Source organism: Henckelia pumila, chromosome 2 (genome assembly GCF_033568475.1).
Source record: "Henckelia pumila isolate YLH828 chromosome 2, ASM3356847v2, whole genome shotgun sequence".
NCBI classification, from domain to species: Eukaryota; Viridiplantae; Streptophyta; class Magnoliopsida; order Lamiales; family Gesneriaceae; genus Henckelia; species Henckelia pumila.
Genome location: NC_133121.1, coordinates 93,263,573 through 93,283,293, shown reverse-complemented (window position 1 = coordinate 93,283,293; position 19,721 = coordinate 93,263,573). Strand labels below are relative to the sequence as shown.

Below are 19,721 nucleotides of genomic sequence, written 5' to 3'. Positions count from 1 at the left end.
TGTACGTTGCGTGTGCATCATTTTACTAGTTATAAATAATGTAGATTACCCAAATCCGACTAAAATGGGATGAGTTCGAGTCATCTTTCCAGCCGTACCTCTTATCTATTGCCATCCATAAGTGAGATTTTTTTTCGGAGCCAACATAAGTGAGATTTAAATGTGCTTTTAATGCTATTTTTAACTTTAAAATTTGGGAGAAAAAAATAATAATCTAATTAATTATTAGGTTTTTTGTGAGATGATCTCATAGATTTTTATCTGTGATATATGTCAACTATGTCCGTATCTACAATAAACAACAATACATTTGACATAAAATATAATATTCTTTCGTTGGTGTCTCAAATAGGAAATTTGTCTCATAAATTGACTCGTAATAACGTCTGTTAATTTCATAGCTAGTAGTTTTGATGTTAATATATTGATATCGGAACAATCACATCAAATTCGATTGCACGATCTAAAATTCCAATCCTAATCAATAATTACTTTACTAAATAAGTTTGATTTCTCATTGTGTGACTTTATCATATGTTTTTAATGACGTTTTGCATTTTTTAAACAGAGATTTGAACATATTTAGAATACTTATTTTGGCTTTTTCATCATTTATGTGCATTTGCAGATCAATTCAACTTGCACTCCAATTTCTGAGAAAAAAATCACAAGTCATCCAAACTATAATCATAAATCATAACAAAACACTCATAATAAAATTAACTAAACTTCAAAACATAAAAAAATAAAATAGAACAGATCAAGTATTCGACGGTCTCATTGATATATATATTTGTTAGGCGGGTCGATTGGTCTAGAGTACTATACCCATAGTAAAAAGTAATACTTATAGCATAAAAAAAAAATCTCATATAAGACACTCTCAACATCCATGAAATAGGTCGACCCGACACATATTTACAAAGAAAAACAATATTTTTGACATACAGATAATATTTCTTTATAGATTGTGACAAATGAAAGATCTGACTCAAAAATTAACTCACGAGATCATTTAATAAGAGTTTTTGTGTAAGAAATAATTTTTTTATAAGTCGAGTCGGATATTTATATCACAAAATTTATATGTGAGCAGTCTCATAGGTGTTTTTGTGTTATTTTAATTTTAATGAGTTGAAAATTGTTTTTTGTTTTTGTTTTTGTTTTTGTTTTTTTTTTAAAAAGCTCACTTTCAGATATTTTTGACATTATTTTATTACTTTTTTGAGAAGAGTATGTGTTTATTTTAGAGAATAGAAAATTAAAGAAATATTACTTTAACACGATTCTTTTTCTCTCTAGAAAATCTCACTTCCGCACGAATTTTCCCACTTTGTTTGTAGGCTCTTACGTTTTAGTGAGAGACTTCGATCGTAGTCCAAGAAGGGGTTTACGCACCATAGTCAAACTATTCCACAGCTACTACTATAAATACCTCAGCCTCCCTCTTTCTCTGCCTTGATGCTTCGCACGAAAACTTCGGGGAAAAGTGGTGGATTCCTTCATTCATACGGCAGCGATAATTCGCAAAAGGGCTTAGAGTTTTTGGTAAGATTTTCAAGATTTTGCTGTTTAATGGGGATTGTGGGTTCCGGGATTGTATTTGTGTTTAGTTTGTTTCTGGGTCGTGTATACGGTCAAGAACTGTGTGTATTCTTTGATCGATTCGGTGTGAAGAAGTATTCGCGGTTTTAGGTGAAACTCATACCAATTTCTTTAATGAATCAGTTGTTTCTGTTGCCGTGAGTTGGAAAATTTTGAGATTTTGTTGATTTTCTTTAATGATTTTCTAATCCTCTTACAAATTGTTAAAAGAAGTCGAGAAATAAGCCTGAAATCATGACATTTTCTTCTCGAACAAATTCGTGTCCTTGATATCATTAAATGAGTATTTTTAAAGTTCTATTTGTTTGTTTGTTGATTTTCATATTCAATTGCTATGTAACTTAAAAAAAATCATCTTTTATAGATGCCCAGTATGAGTTCTGATCTTGCTGATCCAGATAGGGAGCCTTTTGTGGAAGCCGACCCCACGGGTCGATATGGTAGGTATAACGAGCTTCTTGGGTCTGGGGCTGTGAAAAAGGTTTATAGAGCATTTGATCAAGAAGAAGGGATAGAGGTAGCATGGAACCAGGTCAAATTGCGGAACTTCTGTGGAGATGAAGCCATGGTAAACCGATTATATTCTGAGGTTCGTTTATTGAAGACCTTGAAAAACAAGAATATCATTGCGTCATACTCGGTTTGGCGAGATGAAAAAAGGAACACGTTGAACTTTATCACCGAAGTTTGTACCTCGGGGAATTTGAGGGAGTATAGGAAGAAACACAAGCAAGTTTCGATCAAGGCGTTGAAGAAGTGGTCGAAGCAAATTCTTAATGGTTTGCACTACATGCATACTCATGAGCCATGCGTGATTCACAGGGATCTCAATTGTAGCAATGTCTTTATTAATGGAAACATCGGGCAGGTATATATTAATTTCTTTTGTTTCTCCTTTGTTTACGGGTTCTTTTGCTTTGATTATGAGGATCTGGAAAAGTCTGGAAATCATATGAAACGATTCCCAAATATGTTAAAAATACCAGTGTTGCTTTTTTGAAGAACTAGGTCGAAAAATCTCGTTGTTCATGGTAAACAAAAGTATACATGTAATTGAAACTATCGTTCTGCTGTGATTAATGATCAAGAGAGTTAAGCTATTGGTCTATTTCACATGATTCCTTAGCCGTTTCCTGTTTTTCCAAAAAGATATGATTTTATGTGTTTGCCATTCTTAGTTCTCTACTCTTTAACCCTGCTTCACTTAAATAGGTGAAAATTGGCGATTTGGGCTTGGCTGCAATAGTTGGGAAAAACCACTCGGCACACTCATTACTGGGGACGCCAGAATTTATGGCACCAGAGCTCTATGAGGAAAACTACACCGAGCTAATAGACATATACTCATTCGGCATGTGCTTGCTTGAGATGGTGACTCTTGAATTACCTTACACAGAATGCGACAATGTTGCCAAAATATACAAAAAAGTAACTTCCGGTGTGAGGCCTCAAGCCATGGACAAAGTCAAGGACCCAGAGGTGAGAGCATTTATCGAGAAATGTTTGGCTCAGCCGAGAGCTAGGCCATCAGCTGCTGATCTTCTTAAAGATCCATTTTTTTATGGAATTAGTGATGATGATGATGACGAAGAAGAATGCTGTTAGATAACGCGTGCTATAGCAGTTAGCAAGTGATCGACTCAAATGACCTTGGTGTTTGCTATGGTTTTTAGTATATGTATAATTTCCTTTCCTCATGGTTTTCGTGTTGGAATCACATCTCAAGTTGCATTGGTTTGTATGATGTTTCTTCCATGTTCAGTTTACTGGAAAATTAAAATTTTGTTGATCTGGGAAGGGTTCCGTGGTATCTATTTATGCAATAGAGTTGATAAGAATCTCATTTTATCTGTCAAGTCCCCAACAATATCTTTATTTTTAAGTTGGTAGACAAAAATATCCTTTTTTCATTAAATTAATATCACCTAAAAAGTCTATTTCAGATAATTTTTGTTATGCAAACATTGCTACAACCTGCTGTTGTTATAGGACATTGTCCTCTCTGCAAAAGCGAATGAAATTCTTTTAAATTGTTTCATTTAAATGTGTTATATATTGATTATATCTTTGATAAAATGGGTGACGTTTGATTCTTGACTTGCTAACTTGTGCATATTTTAGATGAAACATGAGAGAAGGGGTAAAACTGCACTCTCCCTAGGTGTCATTTTCCTATCCTTCCCATTTGAGACCAAAGCTTTTTTCTTTTTTTCAATGTATTAAACAATGCTTTTATTTTTGCAATCTCCAGACTTCAATATATATGGTTTCCAGGATATGAGCATCTGTTTTGTCTCACATATAAAATGTAGCATCTATATAAATATAGAGTAAAAATTAATCTGATAGATGAACTATTGGTTAAATGTTAAATTGATAGACGAATTTTTGTTAATTGCTTAATTGGTACATTCCACCGGATTTTGACCAAATTATGATGAAGAAAAGGGTATAATTATTTATTTAATATTTTTTTCAAAATATTAATGAGAAAATTATGTATACAAAAATCAGAATTCTAAAAAAAATATTTATTTATTTTTTCTGATATCAATTTATTTATTTATAATTATTTAGATATTGTGTGCCTTAATATAATTTATCTAATCCTTCTCATTGAAATATAATCTATTTAGTATATCTAATATAATAAATATTATATAAAAATAAAATTTTAATCAAATCAATTTTTTCGTCTAAAATATAATATACAAATATATCTAATTAAACTTAAAAATAAAATGTGTATTTTTTGTAATAAAGGACAAATTGGACATTTTACTTAAATGTCACCAAAAATTAACCGAAATTCGATGAACATGTATCAATTAAACCATTAACAAAAGTTTGTGTACCAATTTGACATTTAACCAATAGTTCGTATACCAAATTAATTTTTATTCTATAAATATATATTGTTTTTATCATGAATCACTCGTGTGATATGGATCCTAAACTGGGAAAGTACTACGTTGGAACATATTTGATTGTTACATGCATAAAAGACTGAAAATATGACAATAACATACCTAACATTCTACTTCTACCCAATGAAACTTTCCGTAGATTGATGGTAATACTCTGTACATTGATTGTATCATCATCGTATAAAGATTAATAATATAAAGATTTTAAATCGATATACTTGAATTAAACATTAATCCTTAGAAGAATTTGAGTGAAGCATTAGACAAAACAATGATTATTAATCAATCAATATGTTATCGTTCACACCAAACGGTGCCACATTTTAACTTAGCACTATTTCATTTGATTCAATCACTTGCTAACTGCTGGCATGCGATGTTTCCTCCTCCTCCTCCTCCTCCTCATCATCACTACTAATTCCATAAAAAAAATGGATCTTTAAAAAGCTCAGCAGTTGATGGCCTAGCTCTCGGCAAAGCCAAACATTTCTCGATAAATTCTCTCACCTCTGGGTCCTTGACTTTGTCCATGGCTTGAGGCCTCACACCGGAAGTTACTTTTTTGTATATCTTGGCGTCGCATTCTGTGTAAGGTAATTCAAGAGTCACCATCTCAAGCAAGCACATGCTAAATGAGTATATGTCTATTAGCTCGGTGTAGTTTTCCTCATAGAGCTCTGGGGCCATAAATTCTGGCGTCCCCAGAAATGAGTGTGCCGAGTGGTTTTTCCCAACTATAGCAGCCAAGCCCAAATCGCCGATTTTCACCTATTTTAAGTGAACCAGCGTTAAAGAGTAAATTAGCATCACTTGATTGATTTGAGAAGGGAGAGAACTAAGAACGACAAGCACATAAAATTATATCTTTTCGGCAAAATAGGAAACGGCTAAGCAATCACGCGAAACAGACATATAACTACTCTCTTGATCATTAATCACAGCAGAACGATAGCTTCGATGACATGCATACTTTTGTTTACCATGAGTAGTGAGATTTTTCGACCTAGTTTTTCGAAAAAGCAACACTGGTATTTTGAACATATTTGGTGAGCATTTCATATGATTCCCAGACTTTTCCAGCTGTTGGTCCCAGGTGCGGCATCACGAGCTATGAAAATTGAAGAATAAATAGACACCAAGATTTACGTGGAAAACCCCAAAAAATTATTAGGGTAAAAATCACGGGCAAGATCAAAAGATTCCACTATAATATTTGGAGAATTACAACTTCTCTCTGTGTTTCCAAAGAGACACTCACTCTCTTATACATGAGAAAAACCTATCTCACAAATATATATAGAAATAAACAAGGGAGATGAAGAACACTCAAGAATCAGAGAGAGAACTTGAGAATGGGATATTCAGAATGAGGAGGGAAGGACTCTATTTATAAAGCTCTTCCTCCTGTATAAACGCGTGGAAAATGCAAATTCAAAAGTGAATTTGCATCCAATTCGTCATTGTTGGCACCTCCTACCTTAATCCACCCACTCTGCCTTTGTTGACTAATAGACATGCATTTATTGCATGTCCCTTGCCGACATTTCTCCCACTTGGAGATTTGATTGAGAATCAATTAAACACATCTCCACACATCCTTTCAATCTTGTCATTCCCGCTGCTTACATTTTTGCTAGGCCACTTGAGGATCTACACCACTCGAACTTCTCCATGTTCACTGGCTTGGTCAGAATATCAGCTATGTTATCCTTCGTATGGATCTTCTGCATATCCACACTTCCTTCCTCTACTACTTCTCGTACAAAGTGAAATTGAACTCCAATGTGTTTAGTCCTGGAATGAAAGACTGGATTCCTTGCAATGTGCAAGGCACTTTGACTGTCACAAAACAGAGCAATCTTTTCTTGTTTGTTCCCAAGCTCCTCCAATAATCTTTTAATCCATATTGCCTCCGTGCAAGCTTGAGTAGCTGCCATGTATTCTGCATCCATTGTAGATAATGCCACAACTATTTGCAGTTTTGAAACACAGCAGACTGCACCTCCTGCAACTGTAAACACATAACCAGTAGTAGATTTTCTCTTATCTGGATCACCTGCGTAATCTGAATCCACATGGCCCCTGAGTATAAAATCTGATCCTCCAAAACATAATGCAGCATTCGAGGTACCCTTAATGTATCTAAGGATCGTCTTAACCGTGCTCCAATTCTCTTGTCCAGGATTCTTCATATACCGACTGACTGCTCCCACTGCTTGTGCAATGTCTGTTCTTGTACATATCATAGCGAACATTAAACTTCCCATTGCTGATGCATATGGTACTCGAGACATATCCATCCTCTCTGCTTCACTGCTAGGACACATCTCAGAAGGTAACTTGAAGTTAATAGGAAGAGGGGTTGAAACTGGCTTACTATCTTGCATGTTGAAGCGTTGCAAGATTTTTTTCAAATAATTTTTCTGGGAAAACCAAATCTTTCTGTTGCTTCTGTCTCGGTGAACTTGCATCCCTAGAATCTTGTTTGCTGGTCCCAAGTCCTTCATATCAAATTCCCTACCCAACTGTGCCTTCAATTCTTGGACTCGATCTTTGTTGGGCCTGCTACCAATATGTCGTCCACGTACAACAGAAAAATGATATAATCATCATCACTAGACCTCTTGAAATATGTACAAGGGTATGCACTGAGTCTGTTGTACCCAAGGCTCATGATATAGGAATCAAATCGCTTGTACCAACACCTCGGCGCCTGTTTAAGACCGTACAGAGATTTGTTCAACCCGCAAACCAAGTTCTCTTTGCCCTTTTTTACAAAAGTTTCTGGCTGGAGCATATAGATTTCTTCTTCAAAATCGCCATGAAGAAATTCTGTTTTCACATCTAGTTGTTCTAGATGTAGGTCAAACACCGCACACATTGCAAATATTACTCTGACTGTTGAAAGTCGAACCACAAGAGAAAATATCTCATTGAAGTTAATTCCTTCTTTCTGAGCGTACCCTTTGACAACCAATCTTGCACGATACCGCTACAATTGATTATTGCCATCACGCTTGATCTTATAGACCCATCTGTTACCGATAGCTTTCCTTCCTCGTGGTAGTGTAACAAGATCCCAAGTTGCTTCCTGCATCGCTGTCATCCACAGGGATACATCCGAGCTTTGAGTAGCCTCATGGAAACTCGATGGCTCACCATCCTATGTTAATAGAAAATATGCAATGTTGCTTTCAGTAACATAATCTGAAAGCCAACCTGGTGGTTTTCTCTCTCGAGTTGACTGTCTCACTTTGGAAACCTCTGACTCAACTTGTTCTTGTTCCTCATGCTCTGGTACTGCTTCACAAGAAATTTGATCTTCGTATGTCTTATTTTCCACCTGAATGATAGTAGTTTCTGAATTCAGTGTGCCTTTGTCACCCTTCACTTTATCTTCCTTGAAGATTACATCTCTGCTGATGATAAGCTTGTGGACAGTGGGATCCCACAAGCAAAACCCCTTTACTCCATCAGCATAGCTCAAGAAGATACACTTTCTGGATTTGGAATCCAACTTCGATCTTTCTTGTTCATTGTACAACACGTACACCGAACTTCCAAATGTATGTAACCGAGAATAATCAGCTGGCTTGCCAGTCCACACCTCCATTAGAGTCTTCAAATCAATCGCTACTGAAGGAGAACGATTGATGATATAAGAAGCGGTTTTGACTGCTTCTGCCCAAAATGACTTTGGTAGATCCGCAGTACTCAACATGACCCTTGTTCTGTCCAACAAAGTTCTGTTCATCCGCTCTGCCACTCCATTCTGCTGAAGCGTGTAAGTCGTCGTGAACTATCGTTTGATGTCCTCATGCTGGAAAAATGCATCAAACTCATCACTGGTATATTCTCCTCCATTGTCAGTCCTCAAACACTTGATTTTCTTGTCAAAATCAAGTTCAACACGCGCTTTGAAAACTTTGAAGACTTCAAAAACATCTGATTTCTTCTTGATTGGATACACCCAACATATCCTAGAGAAATCATCAATAAATGAGACAAAGTATCTCGCTCCTCCTAGGGATACCACTGGTGCTTGCCAAACATCAGAATGAATCAGCTCCAATATTCCTTTGCTCTTGGCAGTAGATGTGCCAAACTTCAATATGTGTTGTTTACTGGTAACACAATGCTCACAAAAGGGTCACTACAAAAAAATATGGAAACAACAACATAGATACAACAACGCTTTGATCGTGAAAGTGTTGTTAAATGCCGTTTGTTGACTTTTAACAACGCTTTTTATTAAAAGCGTTGTCTATGAGCGCTTTTTTTTTGTCAACAACAACGCTTTTAATAAAAACGTTGTCTATGACCGCTATTTTTAGCTCAACGACAACGCTTATCTGAAGCGTTGTTAATAAGCGTGTTTTTTAAGAGAGAGAGAGAGAAAAACTTATACATTGAATATTTTTTCTTTTTTATTTTTTTTTAAAAAAAGACATATACATTGAATAGATACATACATGTAAGTTTCCTTCTCTCTTGTTCCAAAATCCATTCATGCGATCCCCTTTCTCCCCAAACCCTAGCAGCAACTCCATGTCGTCGATTCGCCACCCTAGCCGCCGGGAATCTACCGATTGAAGCTATAAAAGGTAATAGGTCGTACTTGTCTTCAATTTAATACCAAAATATTGAGGAATCTCGGACCAAGGCTCAAAATGGTCGAGCCCCATTCGCGGCTGGAGCTGCGCGTCTTCTTTTTCTTTCGCGACTTTGAGCTATTTCTGGTCATTTCTTGGTTTTTCCGCTTCGCTCAATCGATCGTCTCTCCCCTTGACTCAATCGATCTTCTCCTCTACTCTGCGTTTCTCTCTCTGAAATTAGCCGCCGAAAAACTACCGATTGCGTAGTTGGTTTGACGCTGGGTAAGATTGTTCATTTGCCTCTCTTGTATATTGTCTTTAGATGAAATCTGATTTCTGCTAAATCCTTTAAGGTTTCATACTGTACATTGTTTTATTTTTTATTTTTCTTGCTTTAATCAGAACAATTATGGTTTGTGGTTTTAATTGAGCAGGAAATTAAAGGTGTAGAGATGCAGCCACCAAGTCCGATGTTTCTAGTCACTACGTCATTTCCATCAACTAAGATCACCACCGAGAAAATACTGAAGGTATTCTACAATCTCGATGTAAACAAAAGAATCATTTTGTAAATTACTCCTTTTAGCATATTCGAGATTAAAATAAACAATTTGGAACGAAACCATCGTTCAACTTAAAGTTTGGATTCGAACTTGATTGATTTGTTTATAGTTTAATTGTGATATTTTTCCAAGTAATTCTTGAATTTGGGTTACAATTCGTTAATTTATAATTTATATAGAATATCATTAATTTATAGCTTAAGCTGCATATTTTTTAAAAATATGCAACAAACTCTTTTGTATCCCAAAGTTCCCTCTACAATACTGCCATTTCACCATAGACTTCACTGAAACATACCCTGGTAGCATACTTATTTCGAAAACTGAATTACTAAAACACGAAACATGTTACATGTACTGCTAAGTTATGTATGGTTATTCCATAGCTTTTGCATGGTTGAAATTCAAGGAGGGCCTTGACGGTGAAAAACTGTTAACAGGGCACAAGATTTTGCGAGAATCGGGAGGCGATTCCGGAGTGATCAAGAGTATGTTAGAATAAGCATGCTGGCTAGGGATGAAGAATTTGATCTATTCCTTCAGAGGTTGTCAATTATTCATGGGACTGCCACTGAAAATTCAAAGCTTTAAGCCTATATATTCGTTCTCATGTGGCTTTCTTGTTTGTATAGGGAGATATGTTTTTGGGGGGTTGGACTTAGACAGGACTTGGTCTTAGATAATTTTGCAACAATGTTACTGCAACTACTACTACAAATTTACAGCCTTGTTGGACTTTTTCTTTTTTTGGTTATGGTAGTAGCAATCTAAATATGTAAGGTTGAAATGTCATCAATGATAAATATATGTCGAAAGCAGGACAAATTGAATCTCTGGAGTTTGATTCAAAAGTCCGAAATTTTAAGTTTCCTCGCTTGGTTTGTTTCTTTGGGAATGAAAATTTGCTTGAAAGATAAGGCTTCACTGGTGGGTGACAGTGAAACTTTGGTTTCAAGAGTTTCCTTGCTTGTGGTCAAGTTTTCTTCTCTTATTTTTTTTCTCTCCATGAAGTTTATTTGAAGGGACCGACGTGATTTGGTACCTGATTAACTTATGTTTTGGTCACTTGCAATTTTTGTATAGAAAATCGCATGGAATTGAAAATGATCATTTTTTTCGAAGGCGATTACTTCGTGTCGCTTACCACCATTACATGCTTTGACATGCAGATTTGATAAATTTGTGTTTATATCATCGTAAAAATATAAAAGCGCATCAAGTGATTAAGTATTCATTTACTGAACTCTTATTTTTTCCTCGTTAATGCTTTAATCAGAACTTGATTCCCAAGTAAGCTCGCCCGTAAGAGATAAAAGGCTGGATGTGATCATGTGGCCTGTGCCAGCTTCTAGTTCACTATCAAATTAAGGCATCAGATTTGTGAAAAGTTCGTTGCTGGCTCAAGTAAGATTCAAATAGACTTGTTTATCTTGAATAACATATGTTAAATGAATAAATTTAATATTGAATAAAATAACAGATAGTAGCGATTTCAAAATAATTTATTGATGGTGATGAAGATCAAAGCTTTATTTGTGGGTTAATTACCAGATTCTTTGTGGGCATCTTATTTTATTTGGCATCTTCGCAAGAAGATCAGTGATGCCCTTACCTATAAGCTGACCTTCCACCTCGCTCACCTTTCTTAAGTGCTTTGATGGGTACAAACTACTCTTTTTAACACTCTTAAATCGATAGTTTGCCTTTCTCCATCAGTATTTATTTCACTGTTTGAGTGATATATAAATATATATATATATATATATAAACTAAAATATAGTTTTATCTTACACTACTCGTCTTGTTTGTATCAACAGCTTGCAATGGATAAAAGGAGTTGACCTTGGAAAAAGAAGTCATCTGATAAACATGAAATAGAGAAAACTCTTGCTACTGCATTAGCCTCCTCTACTGGTGTTTCAGATGTTGTTGCCACTCAAATAGACAAGGTTTTTGATCTATTCTTATGTTTATGTAAAGACCAAGAGAAGAAAAACTCCCAAGTCTTATCATCTTTCCAACCTCACTATGACTTGCATATATGTATGCGTGTATAAAGTTTTGTTATTTTTAAAATTTATGGTTTTGTAATAATATTTTCTTTTTATGCATAAGTGATGTAGGATTGTTTAAAAGTACAAATCTGGATATATACAAAATATTTTAGAAATTTTAAAAATTTTGAAAAATTGATTAGATATCTTGGTTATAGGTGAATTACGTACAAATTTACTGAAATTCATTTTTCTTCAAAGAGAAATGAATTGATTTTGTAATTTTAGATACATAATTTTTATACTAAATAGAATAGAGATTAGTACTGGTTTATGGAGTGAATTTGTGGAGATTTGTGAGATAGTAATGGTTTCTGATATGGTCAATGGGTGGGTAGCTTGTTTTCCTATAACATATTCGTACCAATATTCTTAACCTTTTGTTTTTAATGCAAATTGAGTAGTTTGTTGGTATATATAACTTGTTCAACTCTTACTTGATTTGGACACTTTTGTGATATATAGGCGTGCATATGGTCATCTATCTTGGGTAATCTTGACAGGTCTCATTCACCCACAATCTGCGATTTCTTTGACTAGGGTGAGTTTTGATTTCCACTACATTAGCCAATTTTTTCCATTTGTTCCTGGGCTTAATCGCTGTGAGCTGCCATTTTGCAGGAGCTCAAAGTTGTGCAGGGCACGATTATTGTTTGATTTGCTGCTGCATTTTTTTGCTTGAGCGTGGGTTTTGGTGGTCTGTTAGAGTCTTGTGGTGGTGTTTTCACATTTGTTTGCGGTAGATTTCTCCCTTGCACTGCTGCTGCACTGGTCACTTACTTCAGCCCACAAGGTGTTTGGTTTATGCTTCTAACAGTGTACTTGGCTTCTCAATTACAGATAAAAATATGTAACTTTCCTTATTATTGTCACGGTGCCTGCAGATTTGCAATGTAGTGGCAGTGGCTAGACTCTTGAATGGAACACCGGTAATTCCTCATTTTGATCTACACAATATTTTGAAGGATCCTCAAATTTGTTAGAAACGTGTAGGCTGTAAATCTTAATCTTGTTTCCAAATGATTGACAGAACCTCGATTTATTCAAGAAATATTCATTGGTGTAGACTTATGCAACGTAACTGTCACTCCAAATATTTCTTTATTAGTGATAGTGATAGAGATTTATGCTTATGTCTCTAGCTAGGAGTTTAGATTGACTGAAGAAGGTAATTGGCTCTATGGCTATTGTTGGGATTACAGACCATGCTCAGGATATCTTGATGTATTTTGTGTTTGATCATTTAAAGTTCTCTCTTCCTTTTCTAGTTTATTTCTACCTATTTAGGATTATGTATTTGTTTTCATTTTAATTTTCTTCTTTGATGTTTGATTTATTGTGCCATTCATAACCATGGCTTTGAAATTTTATTCTTGTTTGCTCCTATTGTTCAGCACATTCCCATTCCTCCAAATGGATTTAGCATTTTGAGAGTTGGTCTGATCGCCGACTCCAGTTTGAGGCAGAAAGCATAGCGCACATGGCCGAGATGAACATGAAGAATTCGATTATTTGTTATATTTGAATGATTTTTGTTATATTTGAATAATTTATAACATTGAAATACTGTATATTAGATTTAATTTTCAAAAATTTTGAATATTGAGTGATTTATAATATTGAAAATTTGTGAATTAAAATTTATTTTTTTTGTTTTTTATTTGAGAAAAGACAACGCTTTTTAAATGTTGTCGTAGGTAGTTTAAGCGTTGTCGTTGCTAAAAAAGACAACGCGGAAAAAGCGTTGTCTTTTTTAAATATCACAATGCTTTTTTCGCGTTGTTAAAGTTACGAAAAAGCGTTGTCGTAGCCAGTGTTGTGAAAGACCGGGTCAAAGACAACGCGGAAAAAGCGTTGTCGTTTTGAGCAAAGACAACGCTTTTTATGCGTTGTCTTTGCTCAATACGACAACGCTTTTTCCACGTTGTCTTTGACCGAAAAGCGTTGTCTTTGCTCAAAACGACAACGCTTTTTCCGCGTTGTCTTTGACCGCGGTCTTTCACAACACTGGCTACGACAACGCTTTTTCGTGACAATAACAACGCGAAAAAAGCGTTGTCGTTTGCCATTTTTCTTGTAGTGGGTAGAGTCACTTTTGTAAGCCCCGGAAATAGCTTTCATTCAGAGAGAATCTTCATTCGTCGTTCTGACATATGCCCGAGCTTTCTATGCCACAACACTGTTGATTCTTCTCTCAAACCAATTGATGCAACAGCTAGTTCCGCCTCTTTGTGTGTTTCTCCCATCAGTACATATAGATTTGCAGCAACCTTTTCCGCCTTCATAACCATAAGCGCGCCTTTCACAATTTTCATGATCCATTTCTCGATATGGGTTTTGCACCAAATATCATCCAATTGCCCCAAAGACAAAAGATTCTTTGTCATGCCCTTCACATGTCGTACCTCCTGTATGGTGCAAATAGTACCATCAAACATTTTGATTTTAATGGTACCGACCCCAACGATTTCCAAGGCATGATCATTTCCCATGAATACAGATCCTTCTGAGACTGGTTCATACTGATCGAACCATTCTCTCCTTGACGTCATGTGTCAATCGCTCCTGAATCCATAATCCATGCATCACAAAATCTGTGTCTGTCTTCCGCAACTGTTGCTGCTTCGCTGAATAATATTTCACCACCGCCTGAAGTACTGGCCACATTTCCTTCAGATCTCTTTTTGATGCTCTTCGTACACTCTCTTTTGAAGTGCCCATTACCACCACATTTAAAGCAGTAAATATTCTTATTCTTACTTCTTGACTTGGATCTACCATATCTGTGGCTCCCACTGGAGTCACGCTCCGTAAATCTTCCTCTCGTCATCGGTAAAGCCTATGTTTGCTTCGACGTTGCCAACCTATCTTCCTTGTTCCTTCAACGACTCTCTTCTCCAAGAACCGCAATTAAGACGTCGTCAAAATTTGAATTATCCGAAAGAACATTGTTGGTAACATTGATGATGAGCTGATCGTATGAATCTGGTAGACTTTGAAGTAGAAGCTCTGCACGTACTTTTTACTCTATTTTATTCCCCATAGAGGTGAGCCGGGAAAATAGAGTATTCAGTGTATTGATATGGTCGGTCATCGATGAGGATTCCGCCATCTGAAGATTATAAAACTTTCTCTTTAGGAAAATTTTGTTGTGTAGTGACTTGACCTCGTACAGTTTTGCCAGCATATCCCAAATAACTTTTGCGTTTTTTATTTCAGAGATACTTGACAATACTTCATCCGCTATAGCCAAGTGCAAATTGGCAACAGTATTGTGATTCATCTCGTTCCACTTTTGATCATCTGTGATCTCCGCCGATTTATCTCCAATAGCTTCCAAGCAACGCTCATTTGTTAGAATTGCTTGCACCTTCAATTTCTACAGCAAAAAATTGCTCCCATTGAACTTTTCTATCTCGTATTCTGCCGTCATCTTGACTACAAAAATCCTGCCTTATAAAATCTTCAAAAAATCTTTTCTGATGTGGAAGATCAGTCACAGCTGCAACCACAGAGCATACTCAGAATTTTAAGAAATTTTATGCCAAGGCTCTGATACCACTTGTTGGTCCCAGGTGCGGCATCACGAGATAGAAACTATGAAAATTGAAGAATAAATAGACACCAAGATTTACGTGGAAAAACCCCAAAAATTATTAGTGTAAAAACCACGGGTAAGATCAAAAGATTTCACTATAATAGGAGAATTACAACATCTCTCTGTGTTTTCAAAGAGACACTCACTCTCTTATACAGGAGAAAAACATATCTCACAAATATATATAGAAATAAACAAGGGAGATGAAGAACACTCAAGAATCAAAGAGAGAACTTGAAAATGGGATATTCAGAATGAGGAGGGAAGGGCTCTATTTATAGAGCTCTTCCCCCCTGTGTAAACGCGTGGAGAATGCAAATTCAAAAGTGAATTTGCATCCAATTCATCAATGTTGGCATCTCCTACCTTAATTCACCCACTCTGCCTTTGCTGACTAATATACATGCATTTATTGCATGTCCCTTGCTGACACTAGCAACCATTCAAATCCTCATAATCAAAGCAAAAGAATCCGAAAACAAAGGAAAAACAAAATAAATTAATATATACCCGCCCGATGTTTCCATTAATAAAGACATTGCTACAATTGAGATCCCTGTGAATCACGCAAGGCTCATAAGTATGCATGTAGTGCAAACCATATAAGAATTTGACTCGACCACTTCTTCAATGCCTTAATCAAAAAATGCTTGTGTTTCTTCCTATAATCCCTCAAATTCCCTGAGGTACAAACTTTGGTGATAAAGTTAAAAGTGTTTCTTTTTTCATCTCGCCAAACCAAGTATAACACAATGATGTTCTTGTTTTTCAAGGTCTTCAATAATCGAACCTCATAATATAATCGGTTTACCACGACTTCATCTCCAGAGAGTTTCGCAATTTGCCCTGGTTCCTTGCTAGCTCTATGCCTTCTTCTTAGTCAAATGCTCTACAAACATTTTTTCACAGCCCCAGACCCAAGAAGATCGTTATACCTACCATATCGACCCGTGGGGTCAGCTTCCACAAAATGCTGGATCAACAAAATCAGAACTCATACTAGGCATCTATAAAATATGATTTTTTTTAAAAGTTACATAGCAATTGAATACGAAATAAACAAACAAACAAAAAGAACTTTAAAATACTCATTTAATGATATGACACGAATTTGTTCAAGAAGAAAATGCCATGATTTCAAGCGTATTTATCGATTTCTTTCACAATCTGTAAAAGGATTAGAAAATCATTAAAGAAAATCTCAAAATTTTCCAACTCACGCCAACAGAAACAACTGATTCATATAAAGAAATTGGTATGAATGTCACCTAAAATCGAGAATATTTCTTTACACCGAATCGATCAAAGAATACACGGAATTCTTGACCGTATACATGACCCAGAAACAAACTAAACACAAATACAATCTCGGAACCCACAATCTCCATCAAACAGCAAAAATCTTACCAAAAATTCTAAGCCCTTTTGCAAATTCTGGCTGTCGTATGAATGAAGGAATCCACCATTTTTCCCCGTAGTTTTCGTGCGAAGCATCAAGGCAGGGAGAGAGGGAGGTTGAGGTAGTTATAGCAGCTGTGTAATAGTTGATTGGCCCGGGCTATGCTACACCTGGCTATGCTACATCAGATGATCTTCACCCGGTGCATCATCTGTCCTTGATGGGTACCTGGGCCCGTGAAGATCACCCGGTGCATGATAGCATCTGCCTGGTTGATTATGGTGCGGACCGCGGAATTGTAAACCTCTCCTTGGACTGTAGTATTGGAATATATTGTATATTTATTATATATTATTTTTCCTTTTATCTTGTAATATTTTATTATTTGTAATGTTTATCTTTCTTTATTCTTTATTGTTGTATATGAACATCCTATGTAATCATTATTGAGATATATGAAAATATTATTCTTCCATTAGTTTCTACATGGTATCAAGAGCCCACGGCCTACGCCAATAAATGCTAACCCTAGCCTCCAGCCGTCACCGCCGCTATCCCGTCACCAGAAAATCTTCCTCTTTTTTTTCGATCGACTCTATGGCTGTCACCGGCACTGTTTCTTCTCCAATCTCCTTCAATGTTGCTACCCACACGCCTTTGAAGCTCACCTCTTTGAACTACCTCTCTTGGCGACTGCAGTTCACGACCCTCCTCACAAGTCATGATCTCCTTGGTTTTATTGATGGTTCTCATCCTTGTCCGGCCAAGACCATCGCCGCCAAGGCCGCCACCGCCACTCACTCTCTCAATCCTGAGTATACCTCCTGAATCCACCAAGACCAGTTGATCCTGAATATCATCATTGGATCGCTGTATCCTTCATTGATTCCGTTTATTGCAACTGTCACCGCATCTGCTGCCGCCTGGAACACTCTTGCCCTCACCTTTGGCAAGCCCTCTCGTGGTCACATCACTCAACTCAAGACGCAACTTCAAAATCCGATAAAGGGCTCTCAGTCCATTACTGAATTTATGCAGTTCATCAAATCCAAAGCTGATGAACTCGCTCTCATGAATGCACCTCTTAATATTGAGGACCTTACCATCAAGGTACTCCATGGTCTGGATGATGATTATAAGGAACTCGCCAATTCCATCTAGGCGCGGGACACTGTAATCTCGTTTGATGAGTTACATGAAAAACTCCTCAATCATAAAGCTCATCTTACTGCTCGCCGGGATGCTACCGTCCCCTTTCCAGCCACGACACTATCCGCCGCCCACTCTAACGGCTCCTACCATCATCCGCCATCCGCCGTCCGCCGTCTGCCGCCGTCCCGCAACCCATTGCCGTCAGCCGCCATCCTGGCTCCTGGCCCTTTTGGTCGCCGCCGAATCCCAACCAGTCGGTGCCTGGTCAGCATGCGCTGCGCCCGTATCTCGGGCGCTGCCAGCTCTGCAGTCGTCAGGGCCACTCTGACTACCGCTGTCCGGATTTTCAGTATCTGCCAGCTTCTGCACCTATGCATGTGCCTCACCCTGGCCCGTCTGCCTCCCATGTTGCTGCCTACATGCTTACTCCATCCTCTCCATCTGACTGGATCCTTGATTCTGGTGCCCCTCACCATGTGACGTCTGATCTTGCCAATCTCTCCATGCATGCTCCCTATGTTGGCTCTGATGGTGTTTGGACAAGATTTTTATAAAATATTTTTGAAAAATGTTTTTAAATTTTTTTTCTTCAAGTATAGTTTTTGAAGAACAATGAGATGTATTGTACTATATTTTTATAATTGAAAGCAATGGTGAAAAATAAAATATATTACTTTTTAATTATAAAAATATTTTTATAGAATAGTTGTCCAAACACATATTTATTCTTAAAACAAATTTTAAAACATTTTATAATTTTTTTAAAAAAATTCAATTTTTATAAAAAAAAATTCATAATTACTTGTCCAAACGAAATTCTATTCTCTAAAATAAATAAATGCTCCTTTTAAAAAAATAATAATATAAAGAATAGTGTGAAAGTGAGCTTATTTTTTATTTTTGAAAAATAATTTTCTACTCTTTCTAATTAAAATAACACAAAAATTTCAAAAAAAAAATCGTTTAATTGATTAATTTTGTAAAATGAATTTCCTTCTTTTCATTGAAAAAGTTTTTTTTATGTCCAAAACGTTAATTTCAACCGTAGTTATCTAACAAAGCAATAAATGGTACATTGAGCCTTGAGGAGTACTGATGCACAAATAGAGCTGTCAGACTGGCCAACTCATGGCGGGATGGGCCGGCCCACAAAAAACCCACCTTTTGGCAGGTCGAGAGCGGGCCGGCCCACCATTCCGACGGGCTGGAAATTTTCAACCCAATCCAACCCAAGGTGGGTTGCGGGTTAGGCGGACCAGCCCGCGGGTTGGTTCCGACCGGCCCACCTAGGCACACCTTTAGTTGGGTTGAAAAAATTTCAACCCAACACACTTAAATTGTGTGGCGGGGCGGACTTCTCCCAAATTAACGGCTCTATGCACAAAGCACAACTATAATTAATGAATTACATATTCAATAAACAGAAATCGTTAGGGTTGCGCTTAGATGGATATCATTAGGTTGCGCTTAGATGGTTGAATTTAATTTGAAGAAGAATTTGATGCATGAATTTGATATAATATATATGTATTTTTTGTGGATTTGAAATCCACCATAATTACTAATGAAATAAAATAGTTTTTTATGGATTTAAAATTTAGCATCTCGAAACTATCAAACCTAGCGCAACCTTATATTTTTAATGAAAATATTTGAAGCTATGAAAATCTAATCCGTGAATTTTAAATCCATTTGCTTACTTGGATGAATTTATATTGGATGAATTTTTAATTTATCATTTACTAATCCATTTTGATGTAATGATAGTTTTTGATGAATGTGGAATACGTCTAATATGAGTATCATTTCAAATCGATCTTCCAATCAT

General features: G+C 36.4%; 1 protein-coding gene and 1 pseudogene across 1 annotated transcript; one reads left to right on the top strand and one right to left on the bottom strand.

The window, feature by feature from the left end:
- The first annotated feature begins 1,350 nt into the window (after nucleotides 1-1,350).
- LOC140880963 (probable serine/threonine-protein kinase WNK11) lies at nucleotides 1,351-3,443 on the top strand. The gene is made up of 3 exons (XM_073285878.1): nucleotides 1,351-1,548; nucleotides 1,970-2,473; nucleotides 2,818-3,443. Exons 1-3 carry the CDS (start codon nucleotides 1,462-1,464, stop codon nucleotides 3,208-3,210), a joined length of 984 nt encoding a protein of 327 aa, XP_073141979.1. The 5' UTR covers nucleotides 1,351-1,461; the 3' UTR covers nucleotides 3,211-3,443.
- A 1,448-nt stretch (nucleotides 3,444-4,891) lies between these two features.
- LOC140877935 (probable serine/threonine-protein kinase WNK11) lies at nucleotides 4,892-17,860 on the bottom strand (annotated as a pseudogene).
- Between the last annotated feature and the right edge of the window lie 1,861 nt (nucleotides 17,861-19,721).

Excerpts from the sequence above, each read along its gene's own strand:
- LOC140880963 (XM_073285878.1), top strand. The coding sequence starts at position 1,462 with ATGCTTCGCACGAAAACTTCGGGGAAAAGTGGTGGATTCCTTCATTCA. Across the intron at positions 1,549-1,969 it reads AAAAGGGCTTAGAGTTTTTG|ATGCCCAGTATGAGTTCTGA; the intron begins GTAAGATTTTCA and ends CATCTTTTATAG. Across the intron at positions 2,474-2,817 it reads TTAATGGAAACATCGGGCAG|GTGAAAATTGGCGATTTGGG; the intron begins GTATATATTAAT and ends TCACTTAAATAG.